Source organism: Rhea pennata, chromosome 15, assembly GCF_028389875.1.
Source record: "Rhea pennata isolate bPtePen1 chromosome 15, bPtePen1.pri, whole genome shotgun sequence".
Lineage (NCBI taxonomy): Eukaryota > Metazoa > Chordata > Aves > Rheiformes > Rheidae > Rhea > Rhea pennata.
The window spans coordinates 2,502,665-2,527,265 of NC_084677.1; the positions used below are offsets into that span (position 1 = coordinate 2,502,665).

The 24,601-nt window shown below is 64.4% G+C and overlaps 4 protein-coding genes across 7 annotated transcripts in view; 2 read left to right on the forward strand and 2 right to left on the reverse strand.

Moving 5' to 3' along the window:
- The window catches only part of AXIN1 (axin 1), an 83,675-nt gene extending 74,066 nt beyond the window's left edge, over positions 1 to 9,609 (forward strand). For all 3 annotated transcript variants that reach the window (XM_062588201.1, XM_062588204.1, XM_062588202.1), the window contains exons 7-10: positions 539 to 715; positions 2,030 to 2,275; positions 8,069 to 8,236; positions 9,121 to 9,609. In XM_062588201.1, the coding sequence (XP_062444185.1) occupies positions 539 to 715; positions 2,030 to 2,275; positions 8,069 to 8,236; positions 9,121 to 9,247 (718 nt within the window). In that variant the 3' untranslated portion in view covers positions 9,248 to 9,609. The remainder of the gene's footprint in view (positions 1 to 538; positions 716 to 2,029; positions 2,276 to 8,068; positions 8,237 to 9,120) is intronic.
- A 1,770-nt stretch (positions 9,610 to 11,379) lies between these two features.
- On the reverse strand, positions 11,380 to 15,391 carry PDIA2 (protein disulfide isomerase family A member 2). Of its 2 annotated transcripts, XM_062588142.1 has the most exons (11): positions 15,088 to 15,390; positions 14,229 to 14,435; positions 13,652 to 13,785; positions 13,441 to 13,578; positions 13,239 to 13,355; positions 13,031 to 13,156; positions 12,746 to 12,940; positions 12,274 to 12,394; positions 11,867 to 12,048; positions 11,684 to 11,770; positions 11,380 to 11,495 (listed from the first exon to the last, which is right to left on the reverse strand). In XM_062588142.1, exons 1-11 carry the CDS (start codon positions 15,326 to 15,328, stop codon positions 11,424 to 11,426), a joined length of 1,620 nt encoding a protein of 539 aa, XP_062444126.1. In that variant the 5' UTR covers positions 15,329 to 15,390; the 3' UTR covers positions 11,380 to 11,423. The 2 variants fall into 2 exon arrangements, with proteins under 2 accessions (XP_062444126.1, XP_062444127.1); XM_062588143.1 differs by lacking the exon at positions 13,239 to 13,355 and having other exon boundaries at positions 15,088 to 15,391.
- A 139-nt stretch (positions 15,392 to 15,530) lies between these two features.
- ARHGDIG (Rho GDP dissociation inhibitor gamma) lies at positions 15,531 to 18,981 on the reverse strand. The gene is made up of 6 exons (XM_062588352.1): positions 18,852 to 18,981; positions 18,120 to 18,305; positions 16,724 to 16,807; positions 16,543 to 16,619; positions 16,024 to 16,087; positions 15,531 to 15,934 (listed from the first exon to the last, which is right to left on the reverse strand). The coding sequence occupies exons 1-6, from the start codon at positions 18,922 to 18,924 to the stop codon at positions 15,735 to 15,737; spliced, it is 684 nt and encodes a 227-aa protein (XP_062444336.1). The 5' UTR covers positions 18,925 to 18,981; the 3' UTR covers positions 15,531 to 15,734.
- Positions 18,982 to 20,234: 1,253 nt separating this feature from the next.
- RGS11 (regulator of G protein signaling 11) lies at positions 20,235 to 24,403 on the forward strand. The gene is made up of 17 exons (XM_062587944.1): positions 20,235 to 20,321; positions 21,259 to 21,355; positions 21,686 to 21,736; positions 21,849 to 21,955; positions 22,064 to 22,115; positions 22,199 to 22,257; positions 22,414 to 22,490; positions 22,590 to 22,671; positions 22,815 to 22,883; positions 22,995 to 23,018; positions 23,091 to 23,152; positions 23,239 to 23,352; positions 23,434 to 23,549; positions 23,636 to 23,723; positions 23,816 to 23,954; positions 24,023 to 24,105; positions 24,172 to 24,403. Exons 1-17 carry the CDS (start codon positions 20,256 to 20,258, stop codon positions 24,308 to 24,310), a joined length of 1,425 nt encoding a protein of 474 aa, XP_062443928.1. The 5' UTR covers positions 20,235 to 20,255; the 3' UTR covers positions 24,311 to 24,403.
- The last annotated feature ends 198 nt before the right edge of the window (positions 24,404 to 24,601 follow it).

Genomic DNA, 24,601 nt, shown 5'->3' on the forward strand with positions numbered 1-24,601 from the left:
CAAATGGCAGAGCAGCAGTTTAGTATACTAGGAAACTGATGATCTGATCTGGAGAGGGAGACAGAAGGGACTCAGGTGAGCTCCCATGTGGAGTGGCAGACAATGGACTGCAGTACCAGGATGGACCTTATGCTCTGAGCATGTTACCACATCAGGGCAAATTGTTGAGGGTTTAACACAATTCTTCATGTGGCAGGAGATCTGTTGGGCGTTTCACCATGTTGCCATGGCTCATTTGGCCATTGGAGAAGCTCTCTTTCTCTGCAGGTGACTGGACAGAGACAGGCTGATGTTCCTAGGTCTGGACAGTCTTGCTCTTAGGCTGAGCTGTGACATGTTTGGTTTGAGCTATGGTAGAGCCAGGGTGCCTCAGGCCAGGAAGGCTGTAGAAGGCAGCCAGGGCCGCGTCTGTGTTGCAGATAGCACCAGATCCCAGCAGAGCTGAGTACGTCTAGAGATAGACGTGTCCGTACTCTACCACAGTCTGTGGTGGTTTGGCTTAGGCAAAGTGCTAATGTCTCAAGCTTTGTTCTTGCAGTGGGAAAGCAAGTCTGCTCTCAAAAAGAAATGTTAAGAAGACCGATTCAGGGAAAAGTGATGGTGCCAACTATGAGATGCCAGGATCTCCTGAAGACGTGGAGAGAAACCAGAAGATCCTTCAGTGGATCATAGAAGGAGAGAAAGAGATCAGCAGGCATAAGAAAACAAACCATGGGTAAGGGCTGGCAGAGTGAGGAGTCTTCACGCTGTTTCATTGCATCCTCTGTGTAAGGCATGTGTTTCTAGACTATACAGGTCTGCATTGTTCCTGGAGATCTTGGGAAGACAAGATTCCACTAGGCACAAGGGTTGAGGTCTTCTGGGGACTTGAGGATTGCTCAGGGGCTGTAAGGGCAATGATCATTTTTTTCTGAAGGCTGAATTGTGGCTGTGGGAGGGAGGTTGAAGCCCCAGGAAAATCTCACAAATTGCTGCTGTGGTTAGCAGGTGAATAACGTGGCGCACAGTAGGCAGTAACTTTGCTTTAAGCATTTGCCTTAGGTAAATGCCTGTTACTCCTACAAAGCGTTGCTGGAAACGTAGGGCCTGCCACACTGGAGCCATTGGTCCCACCTGAGCAGTTTAGCACGACTCAGACAAGGAGGACCAGTTTGCCCCAAGTTTTGGCTTATTGGGAGCATCCTCTGGGATGGACTTGCCTGCCTAGAGTGAAGCCAAAGACATGGCTATCTCAGGAATCTCTCTGTAGTGAAGCAGATCTCCTGTGGGCATGGAGCCTTAATCGCAGTCTGGTCAGCTCTCTGGCAAAAAGCAGTGTTTGCCAGAGTGTCGGTGACAAGAAGGATCTGGATTCTCATTCCAAGTAATGCAGCTGCAATAGTGGCTGAGTGGTCAAAGTGCTGTTGGTTTTCTCTCCTGCTTCACGGTAGTGCCCAGGAAAGGCTGCACTGCAGGCATCTGGGGTCAGGTGCCAAAGTCACGAGCAGTGCCAGGCACCTGTGAAATCACACGGCATCTCCTGCTGCTGGAGCTGGAGAAGGATGAGCACATCTGTGTAGCATGCATTTCCCCCCGAGATGCTGAGCTGTAGCTCGTCGAGGCGCTCACAGCTTGGGAATGGTGGCATCCCACTCTGGCGTGTCTGCTGGGGGATCCTGCTGGGTGAATTTTGCAGATATTTGAATTGCCTTTTGTTGGTTTTATTTCTATACATCATGCATTGCATGAGAGTCCTTAAACAAGTGTACAGTCTTTGTGTCAGGTTTGCATCGATCATCCTGATATCTCAGCAAAATGCTAGAATAGCCAATGGCTTGCTGCCTTGAAATCTTCTCTAGAGGTACAGCTGGTCAGGTGGTGGTCTCCTCTCTCCCTTGGCAATTGCAGCACAGCCATGCTGCAGGAAGCTTCCCAAGGGTGACTGAGTAACCCCATGTCCAGCTGCAGGAGAACTAGGACCATCTAGGAGTGACTGTGTGGGTGTGAAGAGGCTTGGTGGTTCATGTAAAATGTTTGTGTTTTTATGTAGCTCTTCAGGTGCTAAGAAGCAGCTGTCTCATGATATGGGCCGACCCCTCTCCATTGAGCGACCTGTTGCTGTGCATCCATGGGTCAGTGCCCAGCTCCGGAATGTCGTCCAGCCTTCTCATCCCTTCATCCAGGATCCTACCATGCCACCCAATCCAGCCCCAAACCCTCTCACTCAGCTGGAAGAAGCTCGCAGGAGGTTGGAGGAGGAGGAAAAGAGGGCTGGAAAGCTACCCCTTAAACAAAGGTACAGCGGTACGATCTGATTGCTCATGGGAGGCAGTGGGGAGACCACTCTGAAGGTGGGGGGCTAGGGGAGATGTCCACCATGCTCTGCCCTGGTTTCCAGCTTCCAGGGCCAACTGGATGTAGGCATGTGCAGAGAGGTCTGAGGCATCTTCCCCAGGCCCTCTTGACATGGCCTCTCATGATCATGCGAATGCCAAAACCCACTTGGTGGTTGTTGGACAGAGGAGCTGGAAATGTTCCTTTCTGTTGTGCTTAAAGCATGGAGCAAGGGCTGTTGAGAGCTTCCAAAGGAGCTGGGCAAGCAGAGCCTGATGGGGTGACTCTCTCCTGCGGTACTAGCCAGTCTCCAGCCTGCTGGAGCTTCCTTGTCCTTCACTTACAGCTGACTTGGTTGGTGCAGTGGCAGAGCTCACAAGGGTGCAGCAAAATTAAGTGCAGAATAAGAATACATATTTTGTTCCATATCTCCGTTTCCTGCAGTCTGCTGGCAAAGGCTGCTTGTGGCCCCTGGGTAGAAACGCTGCAGTCTCGTCCTGCCGTTGCAAAATCGACTCGCTACATGTCCCTATCCAAGTCACTTAATCGTTTTGTGACTCAGCTTAATGGCTGTTGCAGAGCTAATTCTCCTGCTCCTGTATTGTCTTTCAGGAAGGATGGGGAGATTATTCAGTGCTTGCAAGGCACATGCAGCACTCAGATGAAAAGCATTTTGGAAGTGCAGGAAAATTAATGTTAACCGCTAAAAGCTCTTTGTCGGCATTGAGTATCTTTCATGATGGGAATTACGTGTAGCCACGCCAGCACTTTTTAGCTGTGTTTCTGAAAACTTGAAATTTTGGAGTTTGCCACTTAGAAACACGTGTGCAATTTTAAAACGAAGCGCTTTCAATTGCTGAGCTCCAATTATTTTTGCTCGTATTGACCATATAGCAGACTCCTGCGTACGTATGTCAGAGCATTGATTGAAAGCCAGGTAGTTAGAGGGCTCTCCCAAGCCATTTGATCTATCTGTCAGTTGGTGTAATTGGATAGGAATAATTAGTGAAGTCGTTTATAGTCAAATTCAGGTACCCTCCCAGAAACGTCTAGATGCAGACACACACTTTGGAAACACTGGCTGGGACTATGTGCATATATAATTAATGCTACTAATAACAATTTGGGAAGTATTGTAAAGGCAGAGCCCGTGTGGCGTTGCGGTAAGCGCCCTGCAGCCCAGCGGGAGAACAGCTGCGCGCCCAGCACCGGGCTGCTCTGTTCTCGCGCTCACGCTGCCTCCTCGCAAGGGCTGGCGACTTTCCTGACGGCGCGGGGAGCCCGTCGGGATCCAGCTGACCTCACCAGCATGTTACCTTGCCCGCGAGCTGGCTCTCCCTTGGCTGCAGAGCCCTCTCCAGCAGCGTCCTCCCGCCTGGTTAACCACTTGCTGCTTTAGACGGGGTCTCAGCAGCCCCTCTCCTGCCTCAGCACTGCCCCTCTAAAAATGAAGGAGGCGTTTGCAATGTCTGTATTGCGTGTGATAAATACTCTTCCAGAAGCCACACTTCCATTGCAGAACAAGCCTTTCTCTCCCTTTTCCACAGCCTTTGTCAGGGCACTGAGCTTCAAGATCTCTACCTAATTGCATGCTAGGAAATACTGCAAGATTAAGTGTCGTATATGCAATGACCTGTGGCTCATGTGTGCCCACTGCATTTGTGGAGACCCCTGTCCCAGCGGCTATCAATTTTTTGGATGCACAGCCAGTTTTTGAGGCAGCCCCTGTAGCCTGGTAGCACAGTTCGCCTCTGTTTCCCAGCTGGATGGAGTAGTACCAGCTCTTCAAAACGATTTTTGCAAGGAACAAAAGACTTATGTAAACTTTCCAGCAAAGAAGTGTTAGCATGAACTTGGTTTAGAATTAATTTGCTGTGCCAAACTTGAAAGAGGACAAGAGCTGGAGACTGGGTTACCTCCTGAGGTAGCCCCTGCCTCGGGTGTATTTTGGCTCTTCCAAAGCTGTTTAGCCCCAGGGCTGATTTGGGTGAGCATCCCCTGTGCCTAGCACCTCACCTCTGCATCACAGCTGGGTCATATTGATGCTCTAGCACCGTGCAGCCAGGTTTAGTTTCACGATGACCTACCAGCTGCTGTATTATGTGGGTAGATAATCATGAGTGATAGTGAAGTGCAGATGCAGTAAGTCAAATCAGTTCTGCATTAAACCTCTCTGTTTTGTTCTCAGATAACATTTCATGCTCATGACAAACGTAGCAAAGGGAGCTGATCTCAGAATGGGGAATATAGTGTTACTTGTCTGTGTTTCTGCAAACAGCCCTAGCGAGGACCCAGGAGACTGGTGCAGGTGGAAGCTTTCAATGAGTATGCTCTGAGGGCAGTTCTGAGGCACATCTCAGGCACAACCTGATGAAGCAGCGCACTTAACGGTAGCCCATTTGGTAAGAAATGGTCTCAGGAGATGATGAAAGCAGAGACAGTTATGTTGTCTTGCTCTCCTGAAAGGAATACTTGAAAAATTATATTCTCAGTGATTCCTGATGCATCAGCCCATTAGAAATCTGCTGCTGTGGTTCTGGATACATGTGTTTTTTGTCAATGTGGGATGCTCCTGAGAGACTATGTTTCTTCCCAAAGAAGACCTTAGCCCTTTAGATCTTGCTCCATCACTAGTCCCACTCTTTGGGAGCTGCTCCCAGTTGAGTACTTGATTATTGTGTGCTTTGGATAGTCTGAGCCCTCCCACTGCCACTGGGGAGCCAAAAAAGTGGATCATGCCCGATTCTGCAGCATCCTCTTTTCCAAGGTGCCCTGTGCCTTCTGCTGTGTGACGGGAGAAAAGGGTAGGTAGGCAGCTGTGTCCAGTCTCGAGATTGTTCTTCATGTATGCTCAAGAAGTTACCAGCCTGCTGATGTGGTCAGGCCAGCTTTATTCCAGTGCTGCATGGTGCCAGCTCTCTCTGGCATGGATCTGTCTACACCACTGCACTTTGTGTTTCCTCTGGGAATTGTAATTGACTGTGGGTAGAATCACAGAAGGCTTTCGGTGGGACGAGACCTCTGGAGATTTTTGGAGGGGGGTTGATTTTAACGCTAGCTCTGTAAACTGTGCAGAGTTTCAGGTTTGGGGCATTAGCAATGCATCTACGGTCTGGAAAGAAGTGAGTACGATGATTCCAGTGCTTAAATTCCTGCTTATCTTCCATGACCTTGGCTTTTCCCTCTGCTATCTGCAGTGCTCTCTGTTTTGACAGGTCCTCAAACAAAAGAGTGTGCAAAAGATAGGTGCTCTCCAGTGCACGTAGGGTAAACTTGTGGTGTTCTTTCTCCTTGCGTGCTTTCCGCAGTCTGCAGAATCTCCATCGCCCTTCCTGAGCCTGGGGCAAGGTGATATGTAGGAGCTAGTATTAGCATGTCCAAAACGACCTTTCTTGATGTAATTACGCAGCAGGAGGAGGAAGGCTCCAAGCCGTTGGCAGTGGTCCTCCTCTTGCTTCTAACTACAGTGGAACAGCTGCAGGTTTGAGGGGCTCAGGGCATTTGTGACACAGAAAAGACCGAGTTGTCTCCATGTCCTAAAGCAAATGAGAACTTGCTCACCCAACAACCCTGTGGGAAAACAGAGCGAGTGTTTTGGTGCCCTGCGTGAGGAGCATAGTTGCATCCCCAGGACCCTCTGGCTAGGTCCCTTGGGCATATAAGCAGCTGTCTCTTAATCATGACTTGTTTCTAGCAGAATTAAGAGAAGCTTAGGGACTTTGAGGTTTTCCAAACCCCTTCAATTAGTTTCTGGCACATAGGGTTCACAGAACTTGCCTCAATTTATGACCCATTTTTCCGTTAAATGCATGACTTTTTTTTCCAAGGATGATTCAATTTCTTAATGTTTTTCTAGCTAAAGGGCATCCTGTGCTTTGATATGGGGATGAGAGAGGTTCTGAAAGCTCTTCTGGCACCAGGAGCGGACCCTCACATCTTGAGATGCTGCATCTTCTCCAGAGCTCTCCCAGGCACAGCAGGCACCAGAAACGTAGTTCGGTTGAGCTTCAGACCTCTCGCAGCTTTAGGAAGCAGTGACAGGTTTTTCTCTGGTCTTGGTTGCCGATGTTTATGTGGGCATGCCATTAAAAAGGTGCTCTGCCTGCAAGCCAATGTTTGAAGGTTAGGGTCACAGTCAGTTCCAAAATTGCGATTAGCTCATGTGCTTGCAAGCTCTGTTTTTATAGCAATTTTCCAGTCATATAATACAAAATCATCATTTTTATCCCATATGCTGTTTTTAATAATTTTTAAAGCTGCCAAATTTGCTTTATGTGATTTTGAAAGAGAAGGCTGCCTCTGGCTAAGACCGTACATGCCAGATTACAAATTCGTGTAGGCTGCTCAAATGTTTGTGCAGCATTTACAGTACCCTAGATGAAAGGCACTACAGAAGTGCAAAGTATCGTTATTTTTATTATTGCTACTTTTATCTACTTCTGAAAATAGGGTTAGGACTGGGCTGACACTTTCAACCTAATGACGGCACCACAGAGCTAGAAGCAGAGACTAGACCGAGCTTCCGAGAATCAGGAAAACACAAGAGAGATTATGAATCTGTTCGCTGTGGTGTTGAGAACAGCATCTGCCTTCCAAAATCCCACACACGGAATAGCTAGGGAGTGAGTTAACCAGAAGAAGTCTAATCAGGCCTTGGCACCCAGAGTGGACGGGACGGGACAGGCAGTGAGGCCTCCAGGACCTGTCCCGCTATTCAGCTGCTCTGCTTGGAGACAGGAACACCTTCCTCTCCGCTCCGAATTTGAGCGGTCTCCTGTGTTACACAGGAAGCAGGAGTCCCTGGAGAGCAGAAACGGTCCTGTCTGCACAGCCCTTCGAATGTAGGTCAGCAAAAAGCTGTGCTGAGCTGTTTTGGCCGCCATGGCAGTAATCCAGAGCAGTCTGAGCAGTGCTTTCGCTATGGTCTTTCCCGGTTCAGTTAGGGCTGTGTCCTGGGGAGCAAATCTGTGGGTGCTGTCACGAAGCAGTTACCTTGTTTCACATGAGAAGCAGTTTCTTTTCCTGCTTTGTATCTCAGTGGATACAAAGGCATCTGCTGCAGACCAAACCCACCTCGTTCCCCTGCAAGCAATTACTGAAATGCTGCTCAGGCTAAGATCCATGTGGGCAGCCTGGGCTCAAGGGGGCCCCAGACAGTCTGTTTGCCCGTGGGAGTGATGCTGCTGGTGATGTGCGTTTGCTGCCCTGAGCCTGTGGTCCTACTGGAGAGGCCATCCCCTCTCAAAGCTTGTCTGGGGAACCGGTTTCTTAAGTGCGATACGGTTTAGGTAGAACCTGTGCTCTCCTGGCAGCTGCGGTCTAACTTTCAGGCAGGCTTTGCAGATGGCATTTGTTCCTTGCCAGCCTCAGTGGGCAGACACGTGCCCAGAGAGCGGTGGTCTCAGTAAGCAGTGTTTCCTGAGGACCCTGGATGTGCGTTCGGCACCTCCAGCCAAAGAGCCCCGGCACTGTGTAGTTACATGCTGTCCAGCCTGCCCATCCTGGCCAGCGCGTCTGGACATACTGTCAAAGAGGCTCTTGGCTCTTTTGATGTGTTTTTCCTCTCCATCACCAACCAGTTCACTGCCAGTGCCAGGCACTGGAAGGGGCAGGCCGACCCCACCATCTGTCACTTCTGGTGGAACCTGAGCTGTGGCCCTTGCCAGGGCAGCACCCAGCACTGGCGATGGTTCTGAGCCCAGGCTGAGCGCTGTAAGCTGGCATTGAGCAGGTCACTTGTGTTTTTGCACGGCAGGTTGAAGCCCCAGAAGAGACCAGGCAGCGGCGCGTCCCAGCCATGCGAGAACATCGTGGTTGCTTACTACTTCTGTGGAGAGCCGATCCCTTACCGCACCCTCGTCAAAGGGCGCGTGGTGACACTGGGACAGTTCAAGGAGCTGCTGACCAAGAAAGGGAACTACAGGTAAGGGTTGCTCCCTACGTGCAGCACAGTGCCGCCTGGACCCTTGGTGACCTCTGGCAGGAACTGCTGCCAAGCCATGGTGGAGGTGTGGCAGCCACAGCGGGCAAGCGAGCATGGTGGAGGTATGTCAGCAGGGCTCCTGGAGGTCCAGATGTCCTTCTAGGAAGGCTCTCTCATGAGCCCAGCATGAATGAGGCACCATGGCTAAGGCACCTGCTTGCTCGGGGAGCTTCCTGCACTTGAGGAGTGATCCTTCACTGATCCAGAGATGTGCTGGGATCTAATTTTAAATACGGGCAGGAGCCTCAGTCACAGCAGGAGTCCTGCCTGTGTCACGGAACCAGGCCTATCTTTAGTTTTGGGTGCTGCTAAGGTTTGATTGTTGAAGGGATTGTACACAGGAACATGGGAGATCAGATGTTATAGCTGAAATGTTCTCCATCACAGTTTGGACCTTAAATGGAAGCTACTGAATTGCTCTGCACGTCCCCAGTGGGGTTCTGGGCTGGTGATGAGCAGCGTATGTCTGTGCTCAGTGATGCTGGGGTTGCCAGCAGAGGACTTAGCAGGGGAGCCCACCCAACTTCCAGAGCCATTCCAGCTCCTCCCAAGCTTCCCTCCAGTGAGGAAAGGGAGGCTGGGCCCTGCCAGAGTCTCAAAGCAGCCATCGTCTGCGTAGTAGCCAGGCATGACGTGTAGCTCTCCACGTAACCATTTTCAAGCTGACGATGCCTTGGGAAGGTCTGTGTCAGAGCACTTCAGGGCTCCACCAACATGGTCACCTCTAGCCACTGCTTTTGTGCAGGCAAACCTGCTTGTGTTTAGGGCTTGTGCTCCTGAACGTACCGGCGTTAATCCTGACCTCCATCTCTCTGGTTTTACAGGTATTATTTTAAGAAAGTGAGTGACGAGTTCGACTGCGGCGTGGTCTTCGAGGAGGTGCGGGAGGATGACACCATTCTGCCCATCTTTGAAGAGAAAATCATCGGGAAGGTGGAAAAGATCGATTAGGCCCCAAGGCTGCGAAGCTGTAAAGAAAGGACTGTGAAAGACTCTGGGACCGGAGGAGCGGGTCTGGGGTGGATGCTGGTGGTGCTACTCCAACGGCGCCGACCCCCGGGCGCCGGGCTGTCCCGGGGCGGAGGGCAGCAGCCCTGCTCTTCGCGAGGACCTGGGCAAGCTCCGTGTTGCCAGTGGAAGTCGTTTCACCCCACGAACCTGCCAGTGGGAGCCCTGGCCCGGGCTCCCTCTCCATACCGAATATAAGTGTAATGTAGCATTGTACAGTGCATTAGAAAGTGTAATATGACCTTGTTTACTAAAGCTGCATATTTTTGATATATTGTAATAAAAGGAAAATATTTCCAACGTCACAGTGCTCTTTACGTAAATGTAAAACACACGGGTACTGCCGAACTCGCCCAAAGCGTACGGCCCTCCGTCAAACTCGCTCTCACGGCGCCCGTCCCCGCCAGCCGCTGTCCCCCGCGCTCCGAAGGAGCCCGCTGCTGCTTTTCCAGCTTGCCTCCGAGGATTACCGAGCCGCTTCGAACACGCGGTCTCTCCCATCGCTGGCAGGCTTGCCTCCTGGACCTGGTAGGATGGGTTTGCTCCTGAGCTTGCTTTCAACTGGGCAAAGGCTGAAGGGGAAGAAGCAGCTCTGCCAGCTCTCCGTGCCGCGGGCTTCCCTTCTCGCAGAGGCAGCTGCGGGGAGCGCCGCAGGTGCAGGCTGCGAGCGAGGGCCGGCTCCCGCGCGGCGCTGCCTGCCTGGGGCAGCAGGCTGGGCGCTAGGCTGTCCCCAGGTGATGGTGGCATCGAGCGTGTTGGCCTGGCTGCTCTGTGGGACGCTGGCGCTGAGATGGGGCTTCAGTCGGGGGGGGGGGGGGGGGTGTTCAACATCATGAACTTTTTTCTTTTACACCCCCCCCCCCCCCAGGTTCTGATCGTGTCGCGTCCAGCAAGGCTCTTAACATGCCTGGGATTTCCACCGCGCCCCCCCCCCCCCTTTTTTTTTTTCCTCGGGGCCGGGGGGGGGGGGGGGGGGGGGAGAGTCCCCTGTAAATACGTGCGTTAGCTAAGCACAGCAGCCCCGGTGGCGGCCCCTGCGCCAACTTGGATGATGACCTTTTCAAAGGCACTTGGATAAAAAGAAATAAATAAGCCCCCTGCTTCCCACCAGCTCCTGCGGTCTTCCTTCCCCGCAGAGCTGTCCAGGCCGTCGGCAGCTGGGTGAGCACCTGGGTGGCCGGTGGATGGGCCGGGCTCCCTCGCGGGGTGACCCGGGGCTGACCGGCCCGCTCGCAGCCCCGCGGTGCCCTGGCCGGCAGCTGCGGGTCTGGGGGCAGCAGGCCCAGGGGCGAGCGGAGGCTGCGGGCTGGGCGCCGGCGAGGCGCGGGAGCAGCAGCGGGAGCCCCGTGGTGCCCTCGGCCCTCCCTCCTTCCCCGGCTCTGGCGCCAGCCCCGGGGCGGCTACGTGCCCGCGGAGCCCGGTGCCGCCTGCCGAAGGCCATGGCGGAGCAACGCCAGCTCGTTCCTCGCAGCAGCCCCGCCCCCAGCTTCAGCCACCAGCCCGGGCTCCCGCGAGGGCATTGCAGCAGGATGGCGCTGCGCTGGGCCCAGCACCCAGTAGGAGGCAAAGGGACCCCGACAGGATCCGACCCCCCCACCCCCCCCAACACCCAGGGCTACGGGCTGGGGCACACTTGGAGGGTCCCCGGGCTGAGACCTTGCAGTGCCAGCACCGGGCAAAGGCAGGATGCCTGGGGTCCTGCTGGGAGCGTGCTGAGCCCTTGGACCCCATGGTGGGCCAAGGCACCCAGCACCTTAGGACAGGCCTAGGGAGGCCGATGGTGCGGAGCAGAGCCACCCCATGGCCCGTCGCCCGCAGCCACAGGCAGGAGACCTGCTGGGTTCAGCAGATCCCAAGGGCGTCGCCCTGCAGCCCATGATGGACTCATCCCCCAGCACAGCCTGCAGGGACCCAGCGCTGCCATAAACCCCCGAGTACCCTGTGCCCGAGCCAAGTAGGCCATGCCACGTCCCTGAGACATGGGCAGCTCGACGAGCACCGTTAATTGAGGTCCCTCACACTGAGTGAGTGAGGGCCACCAACACAGCCGGAGACACAGACCAGCGCTCGCATCATCATTTCCAGGTCATTTATAGCACGCGCCCAAGCAGGATAGGGCTCACAACTCGTCTCTGGTGCCTGAAGGACTTGGCTCCTCTGTGTCCGTGGTGTTCTTGGGGGTCTCAGGCACCTGGAGAAGGCAGCAGTGAGATGCCGATGGACGGGTGCCCCATCCCTGTCCCATGGGGCAGAGAAGCAGGGGTCCTTCCTGCAGGGGTCACCAGGAACCCTTGTTCCTACCCAGTGGAGAGCTGCCCCCCTCCCCCCCCCCCGGTGTGCATGTGGGTACCCGGGCTGCAGCAGGGGAATGCTACTAACCACAGGCGGCTCCGAGGGTAGAGTCCCCCCATTCTCCAGGAACTTGGAGAAGGTCTCCACATCACGGTTGCTCTTGTACTCAATCATCTGGAGCCACAGGAGAGAAGGGAGCAGCGCAGTGGTGCCAGGGTCTGCGCCTGTCCCTGGGATGCAGGGAGCCCCCGCCGGGGCACCTGGTCCTACCTTCCTGCCCGGCCCGGCGGGGAAGTAGTGCAGCGTGGGGTAGCCACGGATGGTGATGTTCTCCAGCTCATTGGCCGTGGCGTCCATCTCGGCGATGACAATGTCCTCGTGGTCCTTGTAGCGCTCACCCAGCTCCTCCCAGGCCGCAGCCATCTCCTTGCAGTGGCTGCACCATGGTGCATCTGCAGGACATCATGGGCAATGCCGGAGGGGGGGGACGTGGGGCCGGGGGGTGGGGGGCGTCCCCCACAACGTGCCCACACCCTGCAGCACCCAGGCGCCGGGGCTGCCGGGGTCAGAGGCAGCAGCCCACCACCAAGGGGACAGAACCAGGCTGGGGAGGAGGGAAGAAGCTGCCGTGGGGCGTGAGGGCCAGGCCGGCCCCGGGCTGCCACGCCGGCCCTTACAGAACTTGACGAAGACGTTCTTGGTCTCATCGAAAGCCACCTGCTCGAAGGTCTTCCCCACGAGGACTTTAACCGGCCTCGTGTCCCAGTCCTCGGGGGGCTCCTCGCTCAACAGACGGGGCTGCAAGGAGAGACAGGATGGCAGGACCAGACACGTCCACACACTCCCGTGGCGATCATTTCCATGCTGCCCGTCAGGCCACCCTGTCCCCTTCTGCCACAGTCCCATTGCTGTGGGTCTCCACATCTCTGGTATTTGGAGGGGATGTCTCCTGGCTTCTTTCCCATAACACCTGGCCACACAAATGTCAGCGAGCAAGTGGCTGGAGGTCCCTGCGCAGCTGCTATCATTACGCTTCAGAGTTAACAGCCCAGCGCTTGTCTTGAGGAGCACCCTTATCACCAGCTGCCACACTCAGCACTCCCAGACAGCTGGCACGGGGCGGCCGGGCCCGAGCGGCGCCGTCCTCACCTTCACCTTGCCGTCCAGCACGGCGCGGACGAAGGCGCGCACGGCCGCGGCCGAGAAGGCGTCCTCCTCCATCTGGTACTTCCTGTTGGTGCCCATCTTGACCAAGCGCAGGGTGGGGGCGTCGGCGGGCGTCAGGCCGAAGAAGGGCAGCACGCCGGCGCCGTAGCCGCTCACGTCGACGAGCACGAAGAGGACCTGCGCCGGGGCAGGGGGGACAGGACGCGGGCAGCGGGCGGCGCGGGGCCGCCGGGAGCCCGACGCGCCGCCGCCGCCGCCACCGCTCACCTCGCCCCGGAAGGCGGCCGCCGCCTCCTGGAAAGGGCCTTGCAGCTCCAGCTGCGCCGGCTGCGTCTTGTCGAGGAAGAGCAGCATGTGGTGGGGGATCTGGGCGCCGAAGATGTAGTCGGAGGTCTGCGGAGAGGCGGAGCGCGGTGAGGGAGCGGGGAGGGGCCGGCTGGGCTCGCGGGGCCCCGCGGGGCGCGCCGGGCCGTACCTCGCTGCTGAACTCGGTCACCAGGCGCAGGCTGTGCGCGCGGACGAAGCGGGCCAGCTCGGCCGCGGCGAGGCCCCGCGCCGGCTCCACCGGGAAGTCGGCCCGCTCCTCGTCGAACTGCGCCGGCGAGGCGGAGGGGCTGGGCACGGCCGGCCCCCGTCGCCCCCACCGCCCCCGCCGCCGCCGCCGCCGCCCCGCTCACCTTCTTGAACAGGCAGACGGTGTCGGCGGCGAGCCCGTAGGCCTCGAAGAGCTCGGCCGCCTCGGCGGCGCCGAAGGCCACGTCCACCATGTCGCCGGCGAGCTCGTAAAAGGCCCGGGCGGCTTCGCCCCGCAGGTCCTGCGCGGCCGCCCGCCGTCAGCGCCCCGAGGCGCCGGCGCCCCGGCCCCCCGCCGCCCGCCGCCCTGCCCACCTTGAAGAAGCCCACCACGGCCACGTCCTGGGAGGCGACGAAGGCGGCGGCGGCGGCGGCGTCCCGCAGCAGCACGGCGCTGGGGCCGGCGCGCCGCTGCATCCAGCGCGCGATGCCCTCGGCGTCCAGCCGGCCTGGGCGCGCGGAGCAGGGCCGCCGGTGTCACCGGGACACGCACCGACCCCCCTCCCGGCCTCCACCTGCCGTCCCCGCTCACCGCCCACCCACTGCGGTGTCACCCCCATGCACTGGCGCCGGGGTTAGCCAGCAGCTAGCACCAGCTGGGCTGTTAACTCTGAAGCCTAATGACAGCAGCTGCACAGTGAACCCCACTCACCACCACGGCACTGCCACCTGGCTATGGTCACGGCACGGCCCCCATCACCATCACGCCATTGGCACCCCCTCCGCTCATCACCGCCGTGCTGTCACCCGCTCACCGTCACCCCCCCCCCGCCACGAGCACCTTGCCACCCCACCATCACCATATTGCCACCTGCGTCCACATTGCCGTCACTACTGCCACCCCCTGCACTGCCCAGGCCACGCCGTGCCCGCGCGGCACCGCGGCCCCTACCGGTGTAGGCGACGGGGTGCGTGCGGTTGCCGTCGCGGAAGAGCTTGAGGGTGGGGTAGGCGGTGATGCTGAACTCGGCGCTGAGGGCCGCCTGCGCCGGGGCATCCACCTTGCCCAGCCGCAGCTCCCCGGACTCGTTCCTCAGGATGGCGGCGGCCCGGGCGAACTGCGGGGCCAGGGCCTGGCAGTGCCCGCACCACGGCGCGTCTGCGGGGCACGGAGGCGGTCGGCTGCAGGCCCTCGGCCCGGGCTGGCGATGGCCCTGTTACCCGGGGTGCCGGGGGTGTCCCCAAGGTGGTGGTGGTGGGGCGGCTCCTTGGCTGGCCGGGGGCACGGGATGGCCATGGGAGCCCTGGTGGGCTCCTGCGCACGCCCTGGCGCCCGCGCCGTGGCACGTGTCCCTGTCCCAAGTCTCGTGCCCTGTGTCCTGGCCCATGCTCCACGTCCCTGCCCCGTGCCCTTGCTCTGTGGCTCGTGCCCCGGCCCCACGTGCCGTGCCCTGGCCCCTGCACCCCGTCACACGTCCTCGTCCCGCGTCTCACGCCCTGCGCCCCAGCCCGTGCTCCATGCCCAGCGGCCTGTGCCCGGCCCACGCGTTGCGCTCTAGCCCCGAGCCCCGTCCCGTATCCCACGTCCCCTGCCCCGTCCCGCATCCCCGTCCCGTGCCACGTGCCTTGCCCCACGGCCGTGCCTGCACTCGTCCACCGCACTTCTCCCCCGCGTCCGCCTGGCAGGCGCCTGCCCCCTGCCTGTGCTGCCCGCACTGTGCCCCACGCCGGAACCCAAGCCCTGCCGGGCGCGCGCCCCTGCCCCACGCCCCCCCGCCCCACGCCCCCCCGCCCCACGCCGCGCCACTCACAGAACTGCACCAGCAGCAGCCGGTGCTGCCGCAGCGCCCGCGCAAAGTTGTGCTCGTGGAGCACCAGGACGCCATCCTCCTCGCCCAGCTCATCCGCAGGCGCGTCCTCCACCACCGCCTCCGCCTCCTCCTCCCCGGCCTCCGCCTCGCCCCCCGGCCCCTCGCCGGCCCCCCGGGCCGGGCCCAGCCAGGCCAGCGCCAGCACCAAGAGCCAGAGCCGCCGGGCCCCGGAGCCCCGCATGGCGCCTCGGCCTCCGCCGCCGCCGCCGCCGGGCAGATAAGGGCGCCGGCGCGGGTGGCGCCGCTGCCCAGGGGCTCGTGGCCCTCCGCTACTGGCTGCCGGCCCCGCAGATAAGGGGCGGCGGGCGCAGGTGGCCGCGCTCCAGCGGCGCCGGGGCGCGTGTGCGTGCGTGCACGCGCGCGCGCGGACACACCAGCACCAGCCGAGTCTGCACGGTTTAATGGCGCCGGGCGAGCGGGCGGCGCCGCCTGCCCGGCGCGGGCAGCCGCGTTTTTACAAAGAAAGGAAACGGGTGGGGGGGGAAAATAAATCAATAAATAAATAGATAGATAAATAAATAAAACCGAGAGCGGTTAAAAATAACTTTGGTTGCAGAGCGCGGGGCGGCGGGCGGCCCCGGCGGCGCTCAGCCCTCCCAGTCCCTCTCGATGCGCAGGCCCCACTCCCAGCAGAGGTGCTGCGTCCTGTCGTCGTCCGTGACCAGCGAGCGGACGCGGTAGGCGCCGCGCGCCAGGCGGCCCCGCGGCGCCTCCTCGCCCGGCGTCACCACCTCGTACTCCTGGGCCCGCGGCGCGTAGCTGCCCACCATGAAGACGTCGCGGTCCACTGGGCGAGGGACGGCGGGTGAGCGGGGCGCCCCGGCGGCGGCGCGGGCCCCCCCCAGCCCCCGCTCCGCCCCGCGCACCCCCACTCACCCGGCCGGCCCCGGCGGTACGTGACGTGCAGGCACTTCAGGCCACAGACGATCTCCCTGTTGACCTGCGGCGGGGAGGGTGGGCGCGTGGCGGGCACCGTGGCGCCCTGAGCGGCGGGCACTGGGCAGGGGGACGGCGGTGCCAGGAGCCCCCGGGGTGGCAGGGACACCAGAGGAAGGCAGGGACCTCTGGGTGGCAGGGGCCATGAGATGGCATGGACCTCGAGGTGGCAGGGACCTCCGGGTGGCAGGGACCAGGGGATGACAGGCACTTTGGGGTGGCATCAATGCTAGGGATGGCAGGGACCGAAAGGGTGGCCAAGACCCCCCCAGGATGACAGGGACCCCAGGACAGCAGAGACCCCAGAGGGACAGGGACTCTGGGGTGGCAGGGCCCATGGGGGTGGCAGGCATCACCGAGCATCAGGGACCCCGAGGCGCCAGGGACACCAGGGTGCTGGGGGAGCAGAGCTGGGCCCAGTGCAGCCAGCAGGCGCAGGGCAGCGGGTGCCTGCCTCACCTTGAAGGACACCTTCACCCTGTAGTCCACCCCCTCCTTCAGCACGAAGGACCGGCTCCGCAGCGCCTCCAGGTCACCTGTGTGGGGACAAGGGACCTGTTAGCCCAGTGTCCCTCCATCCTCCTCCCCAGCTGCTATAAACCAGCAACGGGCACCCCCGGGTGCTCTCCCCACCGCTCACCTGTCAGGTCCATGATCATGGGCCCTGGCGCCTGCTCGCACACCAAGGTGAGCCTCATCACCTGCACGTTGGGCACACGGGCATCTAGGTGCAAGCAGGAGGAGGGCACAGGTCTTACCCACCTGTGCCTGCACCCCGCGGCCCGCAGGCAGAGCCATCAACTCCACGCGCCGGGGCTGAACGTCACCCAGACGTCCCTGCAACGGCACGCGCTGCTGCAGCGGAGGGAGGAGCCGGCGAGCGGAGGGCGGCCGAGGCAGGGCTCCCGCTGCCCGGGCCCGCGAGGCGGGCGGCTGCCCAGGGAGTGAGGGCTGCCCCTGGGGCGGCCGAGAGGAGGCACGGCTGCAGCGTGGAGGAAACGTGCCAGTTCGAGGTGGGCCACCACGTCCACGCTCTCGGCCGCAGCTGCCCCGCGCCGGCCATCACAGCAGCGCAGAGGCATCTCAGGCCAGCCCAAACCTTGGCACCAAATCCTTTGGGGTAAGAGCATGTTTAAAAGGGACCAGCCAAGGGAGTCTGTGGTGTGATTCTCCATGGGTTTGGAGAGGTCCAAGGGGCTGAGCCTTAGGGACGGGGAGAAGGCACGTGGAAGCAGAGCCATCCCTTGAGGCGGGCACTCACGCACCAGCCATACGTCAGCCATCCACCCCAGGCACCAGCGACGGACCCTCGCGTGCACCCTGGCGGCTCACGTTCAACCCGCCGGTCCGCTTGCACCCCACCACCCGACTGCACCCCACCAGCCTGCTTGCACCCTGCAGACCCCATTGCACTCCACCGGCCCGCAGACACCGCGCCAGCCCACTTGCACTTCCCTGGCCCAGTTGCACCCCACCAGTTTGCTAACACCCCACCCACCGGCACGCCGGGGTGCTGGGCTCACGGAGCACCTCTGCCTGGCCAGGGCCACGCAGCCACCGAGGGCAGCAACCTCACTGCTCCGCCACCCACCAGCGCGAGCCCAGGGCGGCTGCCGCGGGCGCTGTGCCGCCCCGCGGGACACCAGCGGCCATGCCGCCCCGGGCACGAGAACCACCACCACCCCCTCCCCCCGCAGCCGTTCACTCCATTGCTGTCATCCCAATGAATTTCCCGGGTCCCTCCGTATCCGTTCCTATGGAAACCGTGCAGCGATCCCGTAACCAAGGCAACCGGGGTCCCCGGGCAGCCATTACCCACGTCGGCGGCGGCGGGGCGGGGGGGGGGGGATGCCAGTGTCTCCACGCTGCGAGGCAGAGGAGGGACACGGGCGGCACCCGCGGGTGCTCCCAGGCGGGCCGCAGCCCCCCGCCGGGCCGGGGATGCCCCGCGGGGTGCTGGCGAGGCCCGAGCTCCCGGTGCGAGAGCATCATCACCCGCGCTCGCCCGGGCGCCGGTGGGCAGCAGCCGGCCTTACCCACGGCCACCGGAATGGCCCCCAGCAGCGCCTGCTTGTACTTCCTCAGGCTCTCGTCGCCCGGGTCCAGCTGCTGGATCTCCTGCAGGCTCTTTTTCGCCGGCGTCCTGTATGCCAGGGCCACGTCGGCATCCTCCTCCTCCTCCTCCAGCGACAGCGTCACCCCCTCCTTGTCCGCCATGATGTCTGCGGGGGACAGGCAGTGGCAGCCCCCGCGGCCCCGCCGCCCGGGCGCACGCAGCCACCTGCTCCGGCGCGGGGTGGCCGGGCCCGGGGCACCCCGAGCAGGCGGGGCGGCCGGGCCCGGGGCACCCCGAGCAGGCGGGGCGGCCCCCCGCCGTGCCGCCCCCCACCCCTCCCCGCCGGGCCATGCCCCCCGCGGAGCCCGGGCCGCCGGGGGGGGGGGCAGCGGCGCCCGGCAGGCCCGCGGCGCGGAGCAGAGGCCCCGGCAGCTGGCGGCGGCCGGGGGCGACGCCGGGGGGCGCCGGCCCGGTGCCACCGCGCTTCGGGGGCGGCCGGGCGGCCCTGGCCGTGTCGGCGGCCGCTTGCGGGCCGCTTCAGGGCGCACCCCGCGCCGGGGCGCCGCTCGCCCGCGGGCCGCCCGGCACCGCGGCCGGGGCGCCGCTGGCCGCGGGCACCGCGGCGGCTGTGCGCAGGGCGCCCCGCGCCCGGGCCGCTGCTCGGCCCGCGGCTCCCGGCGACGCCCGGCCCGGTGCCCGGCGCCCCGCTCACCTCGGTAGCACAGCGCTAGCCAGAGCAGCTCCAGGAGCTGCCCGCCGGCCTCGCACACGTCCAGGCCGAGCATGGCGCCGCCGCGCTGCCCGCCGCGCTGCTCGCCGCTGCGCTGCCCGGCGCCGCTGCCCGGTGCCGCTCCCCGGCGCGGCGCGGCGCGGCGCGGCGCGGCCCGGGCGGGGCGGCGGCGGCGGCTGCTGCCCGCAGACGCGGCGGCTCCGCTGCCCGCCCCCGCCCGCCCCCGCCCCTCGGCGGCTCCAGCCCCGCCGCTCCTGGGCGGCGAGACTGCAGTGAGCTCATCCGCCGTGCGGGCCCGGCGCAGCGCCCTGCCCGCACCCTGCCCCGACTCTGCTGCACCCTGCTCACACCTGCCTGCAGTCCACCCGCACCCTGCAGCTTCCTGCCTTCATCCTGCTGTGCCCTGCCTGCACCCGGTGCACGGCCGTTCAACCAGCCACCCTTCTTCCCACACCCTGCAGCCCTCGGCGGCAGCCAGGACCCCTGGGTGCCCTCGGCCAACACCCGAGGAAGGAGAGCTGGGCCCGTCCTGGGTGCTCAGTGCCAGCAGGACAGGGTGCTGGCCTCCATCGCCACTGTGTCCCTGCACCCTGGAGGAGCGGCTCCTGGCTCTGCTCCGTGCTGCCGGATGGCTGGGCAGCGCCGGCCCGGGCCGCGGTGCCCACACTGTGGGGTCCAGGTGGGACCCTGGCTGCCTCCCAGGGTGCCACCTGCGGGGAGTCCTGGCCTGCTCGGCAGGGTGCTCACGAGCCGTGGCCTTGAGCACCCGCGCCTGGCAGAGGCCTCCTCTCTGCCTTAGACAGCCCTCCCAGCTTCGGCTGGGTGCCCATGGGCGCAGGGTAGGGGGCTCCACCCATATGAGTGCAGAGCAGGCGGCTGGCCCCATGCGGGTGCAGTGCAGGAGGGAATAGCCCCACATGGCTGCAGTGTAGGCGGCTGGCCCCACGTGGGTGCCCATGGCTGCAGTGCAGGGGGCTGGCCCCACGTGGGTGCAGTGCAGGGGGCTGGCCCCACGTGGGTGCCCATGGCTGCAGTGCAGGGGGCTGGCCCCACGTGGGTGCTGGTGACCCCAGCCATGGGGCTGGCCCCGTAGGGCGTCACGGCCCGGCACAGGGGCCCGGCCCGCCGGGGGCCGCGGGCGGCCTCGGCAGCGCAGCTCGGCACCGCCGGGGGTAGGGGGGGGGGAGGGGGCGCGGTGCCTGCCCGGTGCGGGCGGCGGCAGCCGCGAGGGGGAGCGCGGCGGAGGGGGCGGGGCAAGGGCGGAGGGGGCGGGGCAAGGGCGTGGGGGGCGGGGCAAGGGCGTGGGGGGCGGGGCAAAGGCGGAGGGGGCGGGGCAAGGGCGTGGGGGCAGCCGCGGCCGCGGGCGGCGCGGGGCGCGCTCCAGCCATGACCGGCGGCGGCGGCGGCCCCCGCGGCGGGCACCCCCGCCTCCAGATGCCCTGTCTGCGCAAGGTGAGCGGCGCCGCGGGGGCTCGGGCGCCAGCACCGCACCGGGCACCGCGCCGGGCACCGTGGGGGCACGGGCACCAGCACCGCACCGGGCACCGCGCCGGGCATCGCGCCGGGCACTGATGGGGGGGACGGGCGCCAGCACGGCGTTGGGATCCGCACCGGGCACCGCACCAGGCACCGCGCCAGGCACCGCGGGGCAACGGGCGCCAGCACTGCCCCGGGCGCCGTGCTGGGCACCGCACCGGGCACCGTGCCGGGCACCGTGGGGGGACGGGCGCCAGCACTGCCCCGGGCACCATACCGGGCACCGTGGGGGACAGGCGCCAGCACCGTGCTGGGCTCTGCACCAGACGCCGCACCGGGCAGCGCACCAGCACCACGTCAGGCACCACGCTTGGCACCGCACCGGGCACCACGCTGGGCACCGCAAGGGAACAGGTGCCAGCACTGCACCGGGCACCCTGGGGCACCGGCACCATGGGTGCTGGAGCCACATGGGTGCCACGGGCAGTGGGCACCAGGCCACGCTGCTGCCCCTTGGGCTACTGCGCTGCCAGGGGAGGTGGCTCCCCCCCAAAAAAGGGACTCCCTGCCCCAGCAGCCCACAGAGGCCGGGTGCCCCACACCACGCCATCGCACGCTGCTCTGCCCGTGGGGTGCAGGTGCTCCCAGGCTCCAGGCACAGGGTGCCCCGCGTGCCACCGTGGGGTGCCAGCCCCACACACGGGCCCCTCATGTGCCCACAGAAATGCAGCTGGGATCAATTATGCACTGGCTGCACGGGGCGGGCTGGCAGCAGAGCACGTCCCTGGCACGTCCCCCACCTCCCCGTCTCGGCCCCTGCCCAACACACGGGCCCCTCCAAGCCCCGCACTGAGCCCCTGCCCCACACACGGGCCCCTCCAAGCCCCACGCTGAGTGCCACTGTGCCCGGCAGATGGAGCGGATGATCGTCAGCATGCAGGACCCGGACATGGGCATCAAGATGAGGAACCAGCGCTTGCTCATCACCGTCATCCCGCATGCCATGACAGGTGGGTCCCCGCCGCCGCGGGCCCCGCTCACCCGGCACTGGGCCCGCAGATGCCCAGCTCTGCGGCGCGGGTGAGCGCGCTGCACCCAGGACCCAGCAGCCCTCCAGCGCCTCTGGCCCCGAGCCGCTCGCCTCGCCGCCCTCGCGTGCCCGCAGAAATGCAGCTGGGATCAATTATGCATTGGCTGCGCGGGGCGGGCTGGCGCGGGCTGGCAGCAGAGCATGTCCCCGGCACGTCCCCCACCTGCCCGTCTTGGCCCGGGAGCTTCCCTGCGCCCGGCGTGGCTGGGGGACCCCGTCCCTCGTCGCCGACGCCGCCCTCGGTCCCCAGGGAACGACATCGTGGAGTGGCTCATCCAGAAGTATGGCATCTCCGAGGAGGGTGAGCGCGCGGCGGCTGCGGGAGCGGGCTGCGGCCGACGCCGCCGGCTCGGTGGCGGGGGTGGGGGGGTCGGTGCCTGGGCGCTCCCCAGCCCCCTGCTCCCACGCCACAGAGTCGCTGCACCTCGGGAACCTCATCGTGAAGCATGGGTACATCTACCCCCTCAAAGACCCCCGCAGCCTCGTGCTCCGGGCTGACGAGTCGCCGTACCGCTTCCAGGTGCGTGCCGGGGGGGATGCGGCGGGTGGCCGTGGCGCTGCGCCCGCGGGCCACCGCCAAACACTCCCCCCCCCGAGGGCTCAGCCTGCACTGTCTCTGCCCCCGCAGACCCCCTACTTCTGGACCAGCACCAAATGGCCGGCCACGGAGCTGGACTACGGTACGTAGCGCCCCGGCCGGGAGCGCGGCGGGCTGGGTGCCGGCCCCGGCACCCCGGCTGGGACGGTGCCGCCGCTCTTCCAGCCATTTACCTGGCCAAGAAGAACATCCGCAAACAGGGCGACCTGATCGAGCACGAGAAGGTGGGAGCTGGCGCCAGCCCCAGCGTGTAACGAGCCGGGGGCGGGGGGGGGGTCTCGGCTCATGCAGGGGGCTGCCGCGCTGGGCGGCCGCGCGCCGAGGCAGGGGGCACGGAGCTGCGCCCGGCCCGGGCAACGCCGCTGCCGCCGCTCCGCCAGGACAGCTACAACCTCCTGCACAAGAGGATCAACCACACATGGGACTTCGTGGTCATGCAGGCCCGGGAGCAGCTCCGGTGAGCGGGGAAGGCGCGCGGGAGGGAGGGCGGCGGCGGTGGCGGCGGGGAAGGGACCGCCAGGGTGCCAGCGCCCACGCGCCGCCCTTGCACCGACAGGGCGGCCAAGCAGCGGCGGAAGGGCGACCGCATCGTCATCGACTGCCAGGAGCAGGCGTACTGGCTCGTGAACCGGCCCCCGGTGAGGACGGCGGGGGGCTGCCGGCGCCGTGCGCCCAGCACGGCAGCCCGGGAGGAGCGAGGGGCTTGGGGGGGGGAGCCGGGAACGGGGCCGGGGCCGGGGCCGGGGGCGGCCAGCCCTGCGGCGCTTCGCTCTCCTTGCAGCCGGGAGCCGCCGACGTGCTGGAGCAGGGCCCGGAGCGCCGCAACGGCCGCACGAGCCGGGTGCAGCTGGTGAGCGGCGCCGGGGGCCGGCGGGGCGGGCGCGGGCCCCGCGCCGGGTCCCTCCTTACTGACCGCCGCGTTTTCCTCGTCTCTTCTCCGCGGCCGCCGTCGTCCGCCAAGAACATGGATTACTACAAGCGGGAGGTGAGCGGCGGCGCCGGGGCGGGCGGCGGCGGCGGCGGCGGCGGCCCCGCTGACGCCCGCCGCCGGCCCCAGGTCGAGTGCTGCAGGAAAGCCATGGCCAGGACGAGGGTGAAGTCGTCCCTGTGCCTCGAGGGGTGAGCTGCGGCCGGCGGCGGGGGCTGGCGCGGGGGCCGGCGCGCAGCGGCGGGGGCGGGGGGCGAGCGCCGGCCTCTCGCCGCAGGTACCTCAAGTTCAGCGAGCAGTACGCGCCGCACGACCCCATCATGTCCGGCTGCCTGCCCAGCAACCCCTGGATCACGGACGACGCCACGTACTGGGCCATGAACGCCGCCACGTAAGGGCCCGCGGCGGCGGCGGCGGCGGGATGGCGGCGGCAGCGGCGGCGCCCGCTCTGAGCCGCCGCTCTCGCCCGCAGGGCGGCCGCCCCCACCAAGCTGCGGGTGGAGCGCTGGGCCTTCGGCTTCGGCGAGCTCCTCGCCGACCCGCTGGGCCGCGCGCAGCTCCTCGACTTCCTGCAGAAGGAGTTCAGCGGTGAGGCGCCCCGGCGGCGGCCGCCGCGGCGGGTTGGGGGCCGCCGGCCCCGTCCGAGCCCCCCACCCCCCCTTCTCCCTCCCCAGCCGAGAACCTGAGCTTCTGGGAGGCGTGCGAGGAGCTGCGCTACGGCGAGCAGTCCCGCGTCGCCGCCGCCGTCGCCGCCATCTACCAGTGAGCGCCGGCGGGGGTGGCGTTGGGGGGCGGCGGCGGCGGCGCGGCCACCCTCGGCACGGCCGCCCTCGGCGCCACGTCCCCGTCCCCAGGCAGTTCCTGGCCCCCGGAGCCACGCGCTGGGTCAACATCGACAGCAAGACCATGGAGCGGACGCTGGAGGGCATCAAGACGCCCCACCGCTACGTGATGGACGACGCCCAGATGCACATCTACATGCTGATGCAGAAGGTGGGCACGGGCCGGGGCGGCGGCGGCGGCGGCACCGGGCGCCGCGGCCTGACACTCTGCTCGCCCAGGACTCCTACCCGCGCTTCCTCAAGTCCGAGCTCTACAGGAACCTCCTGGCCGAGGCCGTCATCCCCCCCGAGACCAAGAAGCGGTGAGCGAAGGGGCACGCGGGGGGCGCCGGGCCGCGGCGGCGCTGACCGCTCCTCCGCCTCCGCAGCGTGTTCCCGTTCATGCGCAAGCAGCGGCACTCCAGCCCCAGCCCGGCCCTGCTGCCGCCCGCCGGCGACGCCGAGGCCAAGGCGGAGGAGAAGAGCCGGGGCCCCGCCACCGCCGCCGTCCCCGAGGAGGAGGGCTAGGGCGGCCGCCCCGGCTCTGCGCGGAGCGGCTGGGGGGGTGGCACCCACCTCGGCCGCCCCACGGCGCCGGGACCCCTCCGCGCCAGCTGCCCGGCCCCCCAGCACGTCCTTCCCCGTCACCGGCCCCTGCTTGCAGTAGCACTGAAGGAGAGAAGCCATATGCCCCACGGCGGGGGGAGGCTGGCCCCGTCGCCCCACGCCGCGGGGGGCCGGCACCGTCTTCCTCCTCCTCCTCCTCCCCCCCCCTCCCCGCTGCGGGGCGCCCGGAGTCGGGCAGGCCCGGCGCGGGGC